At 33.8% G+C, this 16,237-nt stretch overlaps 2 protein-coding genes across 2 annotated transcripts; one reads left to right on the plus strand and one right to left on the minus strand.

Moving 5' to 3' along the window:
• Positions 1 to 380: 380 nt before the first annotated feature.
• Positions 381 to 5,695, minus strand: LOC134256544 (protein disulfide-isomerase A3-like). The gene is made up of 13 exons (XM_062739222.1): positions 5,486 to 5,695; positions 4,601 to 4,688; positions 4,191 to 4,308; positions 3,942 to 4,049; positions 3,589 to 3,715; positions 3,206 to 3,319; positions 2,929 to 3,051; positions 2,622 to 2,804; positions 2,049 to 2,151; positions 1,810 to 1,938; positions 1,585 to 1,664; positions 1,306 to 1,363; positions 381 to 1,087 (listed from the first exon to the last, which is right to left on the minus strand). The coding sequence occupies exons 1-13, from the start codon at positions 5,617 to 5,619 to the stop codon at positions 977 to 979; spliced, it is 1,476 nt and encodes a 491-aa protein (XP_062595206.1). The 5' UTR covers positions 5,620 to 5,695; the 3' UTR covers positions 381 to 976.
• Positions 5,696 to 11,090: 5,395 nt separating this feature from the next.
• On the plus strand, positions 11,091 to 13,528 carry LOC134256548 (disintegrin and metalloproteinase domain-containing protein 10-like). The gene has a single exon (XM_062739226.1). It carries the CDS (start codon positions 11,091 to 11,093, stop codon positions 13,500 to 13,502), a length of 2,412 nt encoding a protein of 803 aa, XP_062595210.1. The 3' UTR covers positions 13,503 to 13,528.
• Positions 13,529 to 16,237: the final 2,709 nt, after the last annotated feature.

Here is a 16,237-nt window from a genome sequence, read left to right on the forward strand (position 1 = left end):
CAAAAGCTTGCATAAAACTGAAGTTATCAATGGGAAACTATTCAATTTTTTATGATACCAGGGTACATGTATATGAATTTCTGATTCTGACCTTTGACCTCAGAATTGGGAGTCTTCTTTAGGTAGTTGTGATATAAAATTTCATTGCAAAAGCTCAAAGGCTTTTCAAAATTTGAATTTCCTAAGGTGGGAATAGGTGCATATGAGGAGTAAGCATCCCATGAAGACCTGTCACATCTGCTGAAAGCCCTATGTACTGATTAGGTACCCGGTAGATGGAATATTCCGTATTCAACCTTAGTATAAAAACACGTGATGGTATAGACCAACTAGCCTTCTAAGCCAAGTGAGCTAAAAAAAAATTAAGATAAAACTGGAAATTACAAAAAGAATTTTATTTCCCAATGTTGTCTCCCACATTTTGAAACAAAAATATTCTACATTTAAAGAAAATTTGAAAAACAAAAAATTTATTTGGTTAGACACAAAATCCAATAGCAGGCAAGAGTTACCTTTGGAGCACTTTTTACTGGGAAACTAGGCACCGCTTTACATGAAATACACATACAAAAATATGTGAATTGTGTAGTTTTAACATGGAACTGTGTATAACAATGCAACAATCACTCATTATGGCCATAATAATTGGTCTTTGTAGTCAAATAAATAATCTACAAATCAACAAATACCTTCACACCACAAACATCAATATGACATTCATGAATTTTTTAAGTTTTGATTTCATATAAAGCTTTGTGACCTATACGACAAACCAACAAAATTTAAGTGAAAAAATTTTTTAAAAGAAGAAAAATAATCAACCTGTGTCTAACAAACCCCCAAAATGTCTATCAATAAGATTCTGAGATATACATGATAATGAACTATTCATAACGCAGCACCAGACACATCCATTCTCTTGACACATTTGCTCGTTATGTGGACAATCACTCAACACTCATCTCTCTACTCTCACTTATAATTCTGTCTTCTTCTTCTTCTTTTTGCCATCACGTTTATAGCCATTCAATTCATCTGTGGATTCTTTGGCTAAATATTTAAGGAAATCGTCCACTTCTCTTCCACCCTACAAAAGGCAGTCAGAGTTTACATTTATAAAGTCTATTAATATGATGTACAATTGGATATCACCATACTACCCCAATTCAAGTATGCATAAAATATTGAGAGTTTTAACCCAAAGATCATGATTAACATTTTGTGCATATAATCTGCAAAACCGAGAAAAGAATTTAACTTTATTGCATATACATCTGTTTGTTCAAATAAAGACGTTTTACTTACTGAATATTTTCTAGGACTATCTTTGGATCCTTTTGGTGCAAAATAAATTGTAGGAAACCTACAAAAATAGAAGGAACATGGTCAAATTTGCACCACCTCAACAAAAGTAAAACTGACCTAACAGAGACCTATATATGAGACCTGATTATGAAACTAGTAAAATGGTCAACATTTCATGCATATTACTTGGAATACAAGTTCACGCATTTTTTATTTTAAAAGACACTGACTTTATGATTAGAAATACTGGATCCCTGCCCCACAACTAAATGAGCTTACCCTGAGACTTCATATGGCTTAGCTACATCATTGGCTGTAGCATCCATTTTAGCTATGGTTATTCCAGGCTCCTCTGCTAACTGTAATATTCAAGAAATCATATTATTATTATTTGTAGAAATGTTTATTTTGGTAGAAATTCTGGCGATTCCTAGTGAATAGAACAGAGTTGAAGACTTGGAGCATCTTATATTCTGATATAGATATCTTATGCTGCATGCTAACCTTTTCTCCTAGTTCATTGTATTTAGGTTCCAACTGTTTACAATGTCCACACCATGGAGCATAAAATTCAATGAGGACATCCCTCTCTGGGTCATTCACAATCTCGTCAAAGTTTTTGGCCACAACAGTCTAAAAGAATGAGCAAAATTTTAAATCAACTTTGGAATTACAGCAAATTCACCAGAATGATTGTAAAAGCGTTATCCATTTCAATTTCTTATACAATTTGCTCTGCTTACTTTCACAGCTGCGCCGGTATTGTCTGGAACTGCCTCAGACTTAAGGTAAGGTTCTACTTTTCCATCCAAAAAGTCCCGAACAAACTTCTCAAGGTTGTCCATTCTAAACATGAAGATAATAGTAGACTTGGATTATAAATATGTTAATTTTTCTCTTTTCAATAATTCTGCACATTATAGCACTACAAAAATTGATCAAGGTGTGTTCTGGCCCCAGGATCACAAAGCATCTTAAGCTTAAATCAAAAAATGTTTGTGCTGCTGAAATTATTTAGAAGTTAAGCAGTCAAAAATGAAAATGCTTTCCGCGTTTGTATCAACAATCCACTGTCATATGCAAATTAAAGTGTCATTTAATAAGATTTAAACATTTAGAGATGATTGAAATTTTGACTTAAGTCCAAGTCTGTTTCATGATCCTGGGTCCAATAATTAATATGCATAGAATAATCCACAACTCTCACATCTAGTGACATCATATATATATATATATATATTCATTTATTTACAGTATAGACGTTTTGGATTATTTTTGTTTCACGTTATCATCCACAGTCACGGTGTTGAACTTACGAGAATTCCTCCGTCATGACGTATTTCTTGTCGCTCTCGTCCCTGGCGGCTACCACAGGCTTGTCACCGCTGACGTCTCCCATTCCAAACTCTCCCAGCTCGTAACTGAAGTCCTTGTGATTGCTGACTGCAAAGTAAACCTTCTTACCCTCGTCTTTCAGCTTCTTGCCAACCTTCATCACCCTTAAATAAGAAAGCAAATTATCTACAATTATAATCATGTTGCATCTTATCCTGTTCTCTATGAGGTTCAATACCATTTTTATAAAACAATCATAAAGAATCAAGATTAACAATGGCACCTCACCTGTTTCTCCAGTAATTTGTTCCCTTTTCATTCTTCACATAATCTACATCATAGTAGGCTACCACCAGGGGTTTCTTGAATTTCTCGGCATTACCCTGGGTCCTGTGTCCACACAGTCCAAGTCTGTAGAGAAAAATACCTCATTCATTTCAAAATCCTTGAAAGAACCTACCTTACTAAAATTTTAATGCAACAAAGATTAAATTAGAATTACCAATGTGCTTCTATTTTGTGGAGGAAATGAAGATTAAATGATAGATTAGGGCACATCACTTACAGGTTGCTGTTAATCCAGTCTTTGATTTTATGGACGGCTGCATCATCAGTGTATTTCATCACAGATTCCTCAAATTTGTTGTTAAGTCTCTTGGGTTGGAACAAGACAATATCACTAAAATATATTAAAAAAATAATAATTACTTTTATCACACAAAATACAATCAAACCTTGTTATCTCAATCAAAAAGAAACCTTTGAGGTACCTGATGATTTAAAGTATCAAGTGTTTTGAAGGAATACGTGTTTGAGACTTCTGAATCACTTTGACATATCCACAGCATTTGAGATATCAGTGTTAGAGATACTGAGTTCAACGGTATGACAGTTTAGACTTTAACAATGTTAACTGTTAATGTTTTTATCCAAAGTGAATGCACCTACTTTTTGTAACCATATTTATCCAGAACTTCTTTGCTGGTGGTATGGGCAAATCGTAGATCTGTGCTCATTGCATCAGCTGTCTTTTGGAATGTCTTAGCTAAATCACTCTCACCATCTTCAAAGAATCCTACAATCAAAGAAACAAATACATAAAATCAATGTCCTGCTTTTCGTTTTTCCATTTTGGAATAGAAAGATGGTTAACAATAGCACAGAAATCAATGCCAACAAATACCAAACTTTTCTACAGGACACAAATAGACCAACTATTTCTTTCTATATGATTTTTATGGTCTCTAAATTTAAAGGATTTGAACAACTTTCTTTACTTTTCAACTTGTACACCATTTTACCTATAACTCCATATTCGCCCTTGGAGAGGAATTTTTCAGCAGTAGCCACATCAGTTAGCTCTTTAGATGTGGGCCCAGCTCTTGTCTGCATGTATTTGATAATACCATCTTAAAACAAAGAAATAAAATTTGAATTTTCAACATAAATATTCTACCTTTCAATGTAAAACATTGGTTTTGATCTGTGTCTTTTACATGAAAAAATCTGAATATCTTATAAACAATATATACAATATCAGCTTTAAATACCTGCTTCTCTTGGTCCTCCATATTCTTCTGAAAATTCTCCGGCCCTGAAGATTTTCAGTGTAGGGTATCCACTGACTCCATACTTCTTACAAACTTCCTCGTTGGCTGTACAATCAACCTGTCAATCAAGTTTTCTAAAATTATCATCTTTACCATCTCTGAACCAAATATGTAAAAAATACTCTTTCTTTAGTTATGTAGGCAAATAACCCCTCCCTTTCCCTCAACAAATGATTTCCTCTAACAATCAAAGATGGGGGTATCTTATTTCCATTTAGTAGATGCTGCTCCCAAATTTGCCCATTTTAAAAAAAAAAAGTTGTTTAAGCATTTATTCTAATCGCTTCCCCTGTTTAATTATTAATGCTTAAACAAAAAACATCTTGGAAATCAATGATTCAGTGGTCTACCTTTGCGAGGGGTACAGGTGGATCATTGTCTTTAAGGCTTGTTGCTGCTCTCTCATACTCTGGAGCTAGTCTCTTGCAGTGGCCACACCTGTCAAAAATGCAATTTATTTTTTTTTTTACTACAAATATATTAATTTTCATTTATTCATTACTTAGTAAATATTAAGTTTCATAAGCCTGCCAGTTCAAGAATGTTAATTTTGAATACTGCCTCGACAAGAGTTGATGTCAGATGATATTTTTAGGAAATCAATGCCTATTCTTCAAGTTAAGACTTCAAAAAAAAGGTTCATTTACAAAATATTTGATGGACATCACCTCGTCATATAACGTCATAGCTAACACTGGCAAACAAAATTTTTATTCATCTTATGAATTCCCTCAATTTAAAACTGATGATGAAATTTAAGTGTACTATGATTGGTTTATCTTATACATATATACAGGTATAACAGTTATATAAATGAAATTCAATTTCAAAAGGTATCAATGACCGACATTTGTAGAGACCACAGTCTACATTTCATGATGTAGTGTTACTAATGGATTGAGTACAGCAATGAAATATGCATAACTAAGATGGCTAGTTAAACCCATAAATCAATAATCTATCATATTATTATGCATATGTGACTGAAGAATATTAAACCTAAGATGTCTTTGTATAGGCTAATAAAAACCTCATTCCTTTCTAAAGTGAAAAGTCATTTGGGTTTTGAGGAATTTGAGGACTTGAGAGAAATATTAAATTCCTTAAGATACTCCTGTTATTAACAAAGAAAGGAATCATAAACATTAAAGACAAAGTTTACCAAGTAGAGTTGGCAAAAGAAAATGCTACCGGGTTTAGAAGCCGGCTTTGGCAAATATTGCCAAATAACTTACCAAGGTGCAAAAAATTCAACTAAAATAAGATCAAGTCCTGCAATTTTTGATGCAAAGTCTGAATCTGTAAGCTCTAATACATCACTTGCTAAAGTAGCACTGACAAACGCTAACACAGCTAACACGGCCCTCATTTTCCACGTTGACCGATATGTGCACAGTCACAACCTCGGAGTCGTGTAAGTGCCGGTGTGTGCTGTCGAATGTTGATTGGTCCACGTTACTTCCGGTTGAATATTGCAAAAATAAATTGTACGTTAAATAATTCAGATACCCCCCCCTCCAACAGTTCTTCAAACTTCGACAAAAAATATGCCCTTACCACCATGTTTTCTTCATACCTCAATCAATGACATATCAAATATTGTATCAAATTATCGTGTAAAAAAAAACAAACAAAAAAACATGCGACAAGAATCAGGATCCGGGGGAGGGGGGTCTCAAGAATTTGCTGCAGGACATGTAATACATTAGGAAATAAAGCAAATAAACCATGTATGACATTTATAAATAAGCGAATAAATAAATAGAATAATGCAAACTTGTGTAAACGGATGGTTGTCCTCTGATGTCTTGGTTGTAGGATTGTAATTAATTATTGCACTTTGAAATTAATTCAGTGTCTTAATTGTCTGTGTATTTTGCCTTTTCTGTCTGACTATGCAAATGAAAAAAATGAACTTCGAAATTCTAAAAGTTGCGACCAAGATTAAAATTTCTTAAAACTGAAAGGTCAAGAAAGTCCTAGATCAAATTAGAAGTTGCGGAGAAGCTTATAAGATTTTAGATAAGTAGATCAAATTACCAGGCCAAGGTCACACAAGGTTAGCTTTTTTAAAAAAGCTGAGTGTCAGCCACTGGAATACAGAAAGTTTCTTTCTTGTTTTGTAAAGGTTTATGATTTGATCTAAAAATTCATGTACTGTAGGTTAAAGTGTAAACCCCCCCCCCCCCCCCCCCGCTAATTAAATGCCATTGTAAGAAAAGTGAAAATCTTGTAATCCAATTATATCCCAAATTTTACTATGATATTTATGCTAATAGAGAAAGTATACTTCTATGTAAATTTTCTCAATTTAAAAAATTTCACAAAGACTAAAAATATTTGCCTATGAAGAAAGCATTACACACACTATAAAGAACAAAAACTGGACATTTTTTCATCAAACAATTTCAACACAATTCCGTGGATCGGATCAAGATTGACGCAACACTGTGTTTATAATCGAATATCCTAAAAGTTGGCTTTAAAATACACTTTTATATTATTGTTAAATACATGTTTACAATATAAACGTTTTAAAAGTACACTTTTATGACACAACATTAGCATCTTTCTGAGAAATACTTCAAGTCTATTAAGTCGCTGGTCATATCACAAACATGATTTAAATGCCCAAAATCTTCATGAGCGGTGTGGCATAGTGATTAACGCGTTAGTCTCAAAGGAGTTTTATTTAACAGGATTTTTATTGCTAGGGTTGATATCCCATCTAATACCATCTAATAATTTTATAAAAGAAAATAAAAAACAATTTTTTTCTCTCTAAAAAGTTTTTTTAAAAACATAATTTCTAAAATTTCAATGATAAAAGACGTTAATTTAAATAATCATTGTTATATACATACTTGATATGATTTTTTAATATCTCTCGCTATAGGCCCCCTGCCCGCCTTGTTCCCTGCATGAAGACACTTTCTTTTTCAGGGTTTTAATCTAAATATCTGTACATTTAAAAAGGTCTTCACACAGGTAATGCACATTTATGATGATATCTCTTAAACCATTAAGTAACTTACCTTTTACCTGTTTAGGCCGATTTAAAATGGAAGGAAGCCACCCACCCACCCCACCCCCGGACATAAAAGCAAACCACACTTTCTTAAATCTATTTGCAACCCCCAAAATGATCGATTATTAATAAATGGTGAATCTGCAAAATTTCACGAGAAAATTTTGTGAGTACTCGTGGATTATAACACGTTTTTTTTAATTTATAGCTAGGCACTAAATCTTAGAAATTTATAACATGAATTGAGTACAGGGAATTTGACTTTTTGCATACCAGGTACTACTGAGGCTAGCATAAACAATGGTCTGTTTTTTATTCCTCTCAGACATAACATATGGACCACTACTGCATTTAATATTTACGAAAGCCCAATGAGCTCATTTTCGAAGGTAAAAATGTAACACCCAAGATCGGGACACGTTACAACTTTACAAATTAACGTGAAACTTTGAAAAAAATAAACGCGTAATTTTCACGTTATAAAGCGAAACTTTTGCTATTTGATATCGACGATTCAAAGTGTACAAACTCTTCATAGTTTTTATTTATGGCTAGCCCACAAACTTCTCTATAACCCAATATATAAATATTGGAGAAAATTCAGAGACCCCTCCTCCTCCTCAATAAATTTGTAATTAACAATATCCAATTATAATTGTTATTTAAACAGCATCATATGACCCGTTAAGCTCATGGAATTATATATATTGTTCATTCACTTTTACGTTATGTTTCTACAGTGTATAATATAATTTTTTGTCCAAAATTACTTATTTGCTTAATTTCCTAGTGGTGCAGTTGTAGTAAATGTTACCGATTAAAAAAGGCTTGAAAAAAGTGTCACGTCCAGATTTTCCGTAAAAAATAATCAGTCTAAAGAATTAAATTAAATTTTAACGATTGAAAAACATGTACAAGAAAGTAAAACTCATTTTAATTCAATGGTGAGGTTTTTTAAAAAAAAATATTCTGATGACTAATCTATCCTATTCTCGCATCATTTCTCCAGTACATCTGAGGAAACGATATTTTATAAATAAATTCCTGAGAGTTCCCGTCAACTTTATGTTTAATTGTCTACAAAGTTTTGTTAATTTAGCATTACTATACTCATTGTTAATGGAAACGCAACACCCTAATTTTAGATGAAAATTATATAAGGTAATAACTATGTACCAAAAAAGTTAGGACATGAACTTTGCCAAATCAGTTATTTTACGGTTGAATGAATTTCTTTCCATTACCGGAAGTTTTTTTAAATATCTTAACAGAATTCAAAAAATTTTTAATAAAATTTTAACAATATTTTGGGTTTAAATGTTTTGAAACTGTTAATCATAAGTATTTACAAAAAGGCCGGGAAAAAATGCCTTTTTCTTTACCGGATGTGCTGGTATATTTCTTCAAAATGACTGATAAACAAGGGGGGATGTTTTAAGAGTTATGTGTTACCTTCAAAAGTTTAATGATAACATCAAAAATGAATATATTTAGGTAAAAAATTAACAAAAAAATAATGCTCCATTTAAACATTAAATGTTATTTTTAGAAAAAAAATAGAAATTTTTATCACAAAAATAGTTGTTAAATTTCTTAAAACATCCCCCTTCCGACCATTAGAGGAAAAAGTACTAGTCCGCCAAATACAACAAATGCAGCCCGATTTCTACCATGCATTAATTTATTAATGTCTTTATATCTAACTGAAATTAACATTTTGGGCATTTTTGTAAACATGTTTTAACAATAATATTGCGATAAAGCAAATTTTCTCTTACATAAACACAGTGTAGCAACTTTTTGACTTCCGGTCACGGAATTGTTTATGTTTGAAACACATGAACCTGATGGGTCGTTATATAGTGTATATTTGCATCTGCAGCTCTTTTTTATGCTTTATTTTGAAAAATTTTCAGCATTAGCAATGAAAATCAGTCATTTCGAGGAAATATAAGCATACACCCCGCGCACAACATAGCATACACCCCGCCTTTTGGAACAATACTTATGATTAACAGTTTCAAAACCTTTGAAACATAATGCTGTAAAATTATAATAAAAATAGAAAAATTTTGAATTCTGTGATCATTACAATGATCTTAAAAAGCAACTTCGGCGCAGACATCAGAGAAATTCATCTCATACCGTTAAATAACTGACCATGGCAAGTAAGATCACGTTAACTTTTTTTACATATATAACCTGTATATAATTTTGATGAATAAAAGGAAGGTGACTTTGTGTTAGATTTTTAAGTATATATATATGCATATAATTTCGCGTTATAAGGCGAAAACGCGTTATATGGAAAGTTTCGCGATATAACATGTAATTTTATTCAATTTCGAAAGTTTCGCGTACATTTTATGTTATTGAAAAAAAAGAAAAATACACTGATCAGTCCATTGACGCCACGGAAAACAATTTAAAGTGGAAATTCAAAATTTTTATACATGCAAAAATCTGACAAGCAAAAAAGTCTACCAAAGCAAAACTATAGATTAAAACACGAAAATCCTACTTGGGGGGGGGGGGGTGTTAGGTTCGAACTTCATTACCAAATTTTTTTTCCAAAACACCACCACTTTCTCTCAGCTTTTTAACCTGTACTAAATATCTTTAGAAATGTGTGCGGGGGGGGGGGGCTAAACCTACGAAGATATGTTCAATGTCTATCCTAAGTATATCTTTGGAAAAAAAATTGTTAAAAAAATTCATCAATCCTGTGTTCCGACGCCTATGTCAGTCGGATCAATCCTTTCTTTTCTTACATGTACAGTCAATTCTCGAATTATCGTCATTCGATTCATCGCCATTTTCGCCATACCGCCATGATTTCCCAAGAACGTTTTTCCTGCTATATAAAATTCTCTTTATAACGCCAATATTTTCATACCGCCATCCGCCACCCTGTTTTCAAAACAAACGTCCATTTTTAAGTGTCAATTATCTCGATATACCGCCACAGGTGCATGTGGTCAGTGAAGCGCGGCTAATTGGTTGACGCTATCCCTGTTGTAAAGCAAGCCAAACGAGGTTCATGCAATTAAGAATTAAATAAGAATTAAATAAACAATAATTTTAAGTGAAGTGTTATAATAATTTTGTTTTCTGTTTAATAAAAATCATTTAGTCATTGCTTCGCCACGAAAGCGGTCATATGTTTAATTACACCAATAAATGTTATTTTGATAATATCTGCTTTAAACCTTCAAAGTTTGCTTTTAAAAAATTATACTGTATAAATTGTGAACGTTTCATTACTATAATGAAATAACAATGAATTTATCTCTTAAACAATTCACCTTTTAGGCCGTACTATCGGCAAGATACCCCCCCCCCCCCCCCTTGGGCATAAAAGAAAATCACATGTTTTTTTTTCAATATCAGATGTGCAAATTTACATGCATCCACATGTACTTGTCTTTATTTCAGAACTGCACATTTTGATTTAGCAAAATTGTACATAAATTATTACTATTTTAAAATTTAGAAATATGTTTTATATACATGTACATGTAATAATAGGGAATTTGACTTTTTGCTAAATGGTATTTCTGAGGCTAGCATAAACAATGGTCTGTTTTTTGTTCCCTTAAAGATGGGAAATTCAATTCATCGCCAAATTCGTTATACCGCCATGATTTCTAAATTACAAAAGGTGGCGGTTTATCGAGAATTAACTGTAATACTTTAGAGGCAACTCCCCACATTTTATCGGAAATTGATATTCTACAATTTTAGAGTCTAAAATTACTGTCCTTTAGTTGTTTCCTCTTTGTGTAGATTTGTGAAACAGATGCCCCACAAATATGAAAGTGATGAAGAGATTTGCCATTTTAACATTTTTATACGGAATAGCGGGTTTAACTCTAACACAAGAGATTAATCTGAAAAGAGAAATTAGGAGAACGTTTCCATTTTTACGGAATTACACCGTGATCAGGTCGCCGTATTTCAAATATTCAAACAATTTCATGATAACAAATTTGTCAGCATTTGGTCAAAATATATTCCTAAAATTAACAGAAGATACCTCGGTTGAAATGTCGTCAGCCCATGTAATAGTAAATGGAAATGTATTACCGAAAGTGCAGTCCGATATAATAATGAAAGGAGCAACGCTAGTGAAAGGATACGATGCAAATGTTCCACAAATTTCGTTTGCATTTGGAAAAATTCAGAATGGGAAATATGACGGATATGTATCCTATAAAGATGAGGTATTTTTTGTCGAACCATTAGAAAAATATCTGCAGGTGTTTGACAAATCCATCGTTTACAGAAAATCGGATGTCAGAGAGGATAATTCCTCTCGCATTGATTTCTTTGACGTCCACTATGCAGAAGGACAGACGATGCGACATCTGAAATCCACCATAAAACCTAATGGTACAAACGTTTTCCACAGACAGAGCTTACATTTTAAAACTAAGCGATCTTCACAGCCTTCTGCAAGATCATGTTCTTTGAATGTTTTAGCCGATCCTGATATTTATAAAAACATTGGTGGTTCATCCTTATCAAAAACAATATCCGAGATGCGATACCAGGTTGCCCAAGCAGACATGATTTTTCGAAGCACGGATTTTGATGGAAATGGCTATGGTGACAATATAGGCTTTGAAATATCTAATATAACTGTCATTACTGACTCCAGTTACAGTGGGTTCCACATGAGTGATCCAAATTTAAGTGCCTACGACTACCTCTATGCCTTTTCAGAATATGACTTGGATCCCTACTGCTTGGGAATAGCTTTCACTTACCGTGATTTCGACAATGGGGTTGTAGGTCTCGCTTGGACGGCTAGTTCCAGTATATACGGGGCTGTTGGTGGACTATGTCAAAAGCGGATTATGTATAATGGCAAGATGTACAGCTTCAACTCTGCTCTTGTCTCTATGCTCAACTATGGCAAACGTCTGACAAGTTACAAATCTTCTCTCGTATTGACACATGAATTTGGTCATAATTTTGGAAGCTCGCACGATCCAGACAGTGATCCTTCTTGCACCTCGACCACCTACGGAAATTTCATCATGTACCCATTCGCTAGTACTGGAACAAAACCAAATGAAAAGAAATTTTCGCCTTGCAGCACAAATGTAATGTATCCTGTTATTGTAAACAAAGGATCGTGTCTTGCTGATAGGAGCATCCCGTCTTGTGGAAATGGTATTATTGAGCAAGGTGAAGAATGTGACTGCGGCACGTCTTTTTCCTGTGTATACACTGATGACTGCTGTACACCATCCGACGTCACAAACTCTTCGGACCCACCGTGTACCTTCAGAAGATCGCAAGGAAAAGTGTGCTCACCCAAAACTGGATTTTGTTGTGAACATGACTGTACCATTACACCAGTAAGTGCAAACAAGCAGTGCGGAGTCTCATCCGAGTGTCGCCAAACTGCCGTCTGCGATGGAAATAACCCCAAGTGTCCATCCCCTACATCAAAACCGGACAATACATCGTGTGAATCGGACAGGAAATTTTGTTATAATGGGACGTGCGTAAAGAGTGCGTGTGAAAGGAAAGACCTTGCAGAATGCCAGTGTACAAATAACTTTCAAGATGCTTGCAAACTTTGTTGCAAATTTATCAATGCCACCGATTGTAGACCAGCCAGCGATTTTGGAATCCTTTCAACCACAGGGAAAACTATAATGTTGGAGTCCGGGACGTCCTGTAACAATTTCAGAGGGTTTTGCAACTCACAACGCACGTGCATATCTGAAGACCCCAACGATGTGATTGAGAGGTTGAAAAATGCGTTCAGCTCACAGGTAAGGCACGACATTGGTATGTGGATGAAGAACAATTGGTACTATGTTTTCTTTGGATCCCTAAATTTGGCTTTGCTGATTGTTCTCTTCATTGGATGCAGAAAGAAACAAGAAAACGTTCAAGGTCGTGCATATCGACAAGGACGATTTGAGCAGGTGATGGCGCAAGCAAGAATAGAAAGAGAAAGACAAGAAAGGAAAATGTCCGTGATGGCGACTTTATTTGACAAGAAGATTCGGAAAATAAGACATGGCCACGGGCGTCTGGAATACACTTACGCTGTAGTTCGGCTCTCCATCTTCTTCCCAACGGCGACGAAGGCACTGATTCAGGAGACGTTAGCGAAGTGTAGCTCGGAGGATGTGGCGGTGCGCCACCTATTGATCAGTGGTTATCCAATGAGAAGAATGATATACACTCACGACATTGAATGACTACATTATTATTTCCCTGTCAATTTACTTCAAACAAAAAACTAGTACTAGTATTTTTACATTTTATATTTATTTCTTATTTGTAAATGGTAAACGCATAGCCAAAGTCTCTTTTATACTATAATGGTTTTGAAGTGTCAAGTTCTGAAATTGAGTCTGAAAAGTGCAGAAACAGATACAATATAACAAGTAACCGATGTTGGCAAAAGGGACATGAAGTGTGATAAAAAGGTGGGTATTTAAAGGTCAATTACCACTTCCTTTTTTTGTAAAATCGAGAAAAAGGAAAATCGATTCAATAAATTAATCTCATTTAAACAACATGCTGTGCTTTTTGTCTCATTTTGTTGATATTACTTTGAGACACATGCTTTAAAAGACCTGTGATTTGTGTAAAATACTACAAAATACGGAACTGCATGACAAAATTGCATCTGGTAATTTTGGAGTAAACATTGCAATTTGCATACTACAGTATGACAAATTACTGTACGTGTACATAATTTGGCGTATTAAAATTTCGCGTAAACAATGGATATGGAGTTTCCGAAATCATGAATAACCGCTAGCGCTGCACATGTTTATGCCGTATATTCTACTTATGAATTATTTCTTAGCAGTATTCATCAATATAGCGCATCGTTGTCTACACCAAAACCGTTAAAATATGAAGCCCGTTTTTTTAAGTACACATACAGTATTCAGCATCACTCAAATTTTCAATAAAACATCTACGGAAGTTTGGGGGAAAACTGGTTTTGATTAATTAAGTGATCAAACAATGTCAATTGCATTTAAAATATGAGGTTTATTTCTTTTTTTGTACTGCTTTGCACTTGTCCCTTTTGTTCAAAACTCATTTAAGGACCACAATTCATCGTGTGATGAAAAACCAAAAATACATGGACTTAATTGTTGTGTAGTGAAAGACTGATGGTGAGGAAATTCCAAGAGAACTTCCATTTAGGAACATTGCAAGGCATTGCAGTGCAATACAGGAGACCTTATTGCATAGCTATTCAGTTTTTCCCCCAAGAAGCACAAGATCTCTTCTGGTACAGCGAAGTAATAGTAATTTACCCACCACCGTCCTTCAAAGATGCCCTTTTATAAAAACTTTGCCTTCACCTCAGCAAAAAGTTTTGAAATTTGCATATTTCAAGTCACTTCATACTAAAGTTGGACAACTCCACTTAATACATGTATGCCCCTTAGACTTATACGCCTAGAGAATTGGTCGCAATCCTCTTCCTATTTAATTTCATTTTAAACCCATTTAGACCCTGTGCTAATACATGGCCGTTCTCGTATTTCCATTCAAATTGTGTCAAAAATTCAATGCAGTTTTGCAACAACGACTAGAAATCTTAGATGAATTTTAATTGGACATGTTTCTTTAGTTTTTTTGAACGGATTACCAGCTGAGACTTAAGGTACATTGATACTAAGTACTCTGATAAGAAAGATAACTCTTAATGACACAAATCTCTATGATTCTTTATAAATTTGTAATGTTGAAGTGCATTTTTTGTCAAATTTTGCCCCGCAAGCCATGATAAAATTGTTTGTATTTTATTTAGCATATACTTTTCTTTTGGAAAATTATAAAAGTTAAAGAAATATTTTATATGAGCAAGCAGAGGGTTTAAGAACCTTAGCAATGAATCTTAATTAAGTTGTGAATTTCTTTCATCGTATTATTACGGTACCGCTAGTCCATCAATTCTATGGTCTGGAATTATTTACTAGCACTGATGGCCAATGGAAATCTCATTATATGAAAACTGAATATTTTGTCATATGCAATGTAAATTACTCCCAACTGCAATTTTTTAACAATCAAAGTTCAGAGAATAATAACAGGGAATGAGATCCCTCTACGTGCTTCAAATAAACAAAATATGAAACAAAGGGAACAAAGTCATTTGCTTTTTTTGCAGAAACTTGACGTCAACTTTAAAATAAAAGCCTGTGGGATGAAAATACGTAATCATGACATAAATACACAAAATATTAATGTTTGAAGCATAAATTTTAAAAATACACGAAATATTTATGTTTAAATCATAAATTCTTTACGTACACAGAATAAAAGTGTTTGAAGCATAAATTTCAGGGACAATTCATTTCTCTTTCTTTCTCCCCCCCCCCCCCCTCTCTTTCTCTCTCTTGTATGCAATTTTTTTTTAAATTATAATTAATCAAATAAATCTATTCACAATACATCAACAAGAAGTTTTCAATCCATTGTATTGAATATATTAAGCGACAATTCATCTCTCTCTCTCTCTTTCTTTCTCTCTCCAGAGACCAGAAGAGCTTATGCAACAATAAGGTGTCCGTCTGTCTAGCTGTCCGTCTGTCTGTAAATTTTTTTTAAAATGCTACTCCGGTCCTCCTACAGTTTTGGTTCGATTTCAATATAACTTGGCACGCAAGTAGACTACACTAAGATACATAATTTAGTGTGCTGGTTTTTGATTTCGATGAACGGTGTTAACGTTGTCATGGTTAATAAAAATAGAATTTTCTGAGAAATTCATTTAAAACGCTACTCCTCCTACAGGTTTTAGTTCGATTTCAATATAACTTGGCGTGTAAGTAGATCACACTAAGATACATAATTTGGTGCATTGGTTTTTGATTTTGATGAACGGTGTTGCCATGGTTACTAAAAATAGAAATCTTTATTAAATTCCTATAAAAGTTTCAACAGTTTTGGTCTGATTTCAATA

The sequence above is a fragment of the Saccostrea cucullata genome, unplaced genomic scaffold (assembly GCF_032062105.1).
Source record: "Saccostrea cucullata isolate Sc308-1 unplaced genomic scaffold, CSIRO_AGI_Scuc_v1 ctg90, whole genome shotgun sequence".
Classification (NCBI taxonomy): Eukaryota; Metazoa; Mollusca; class Bivalvia; order Ostreida; family Ostreidae; genus Saccostrea; species Saccostrea cuccullata.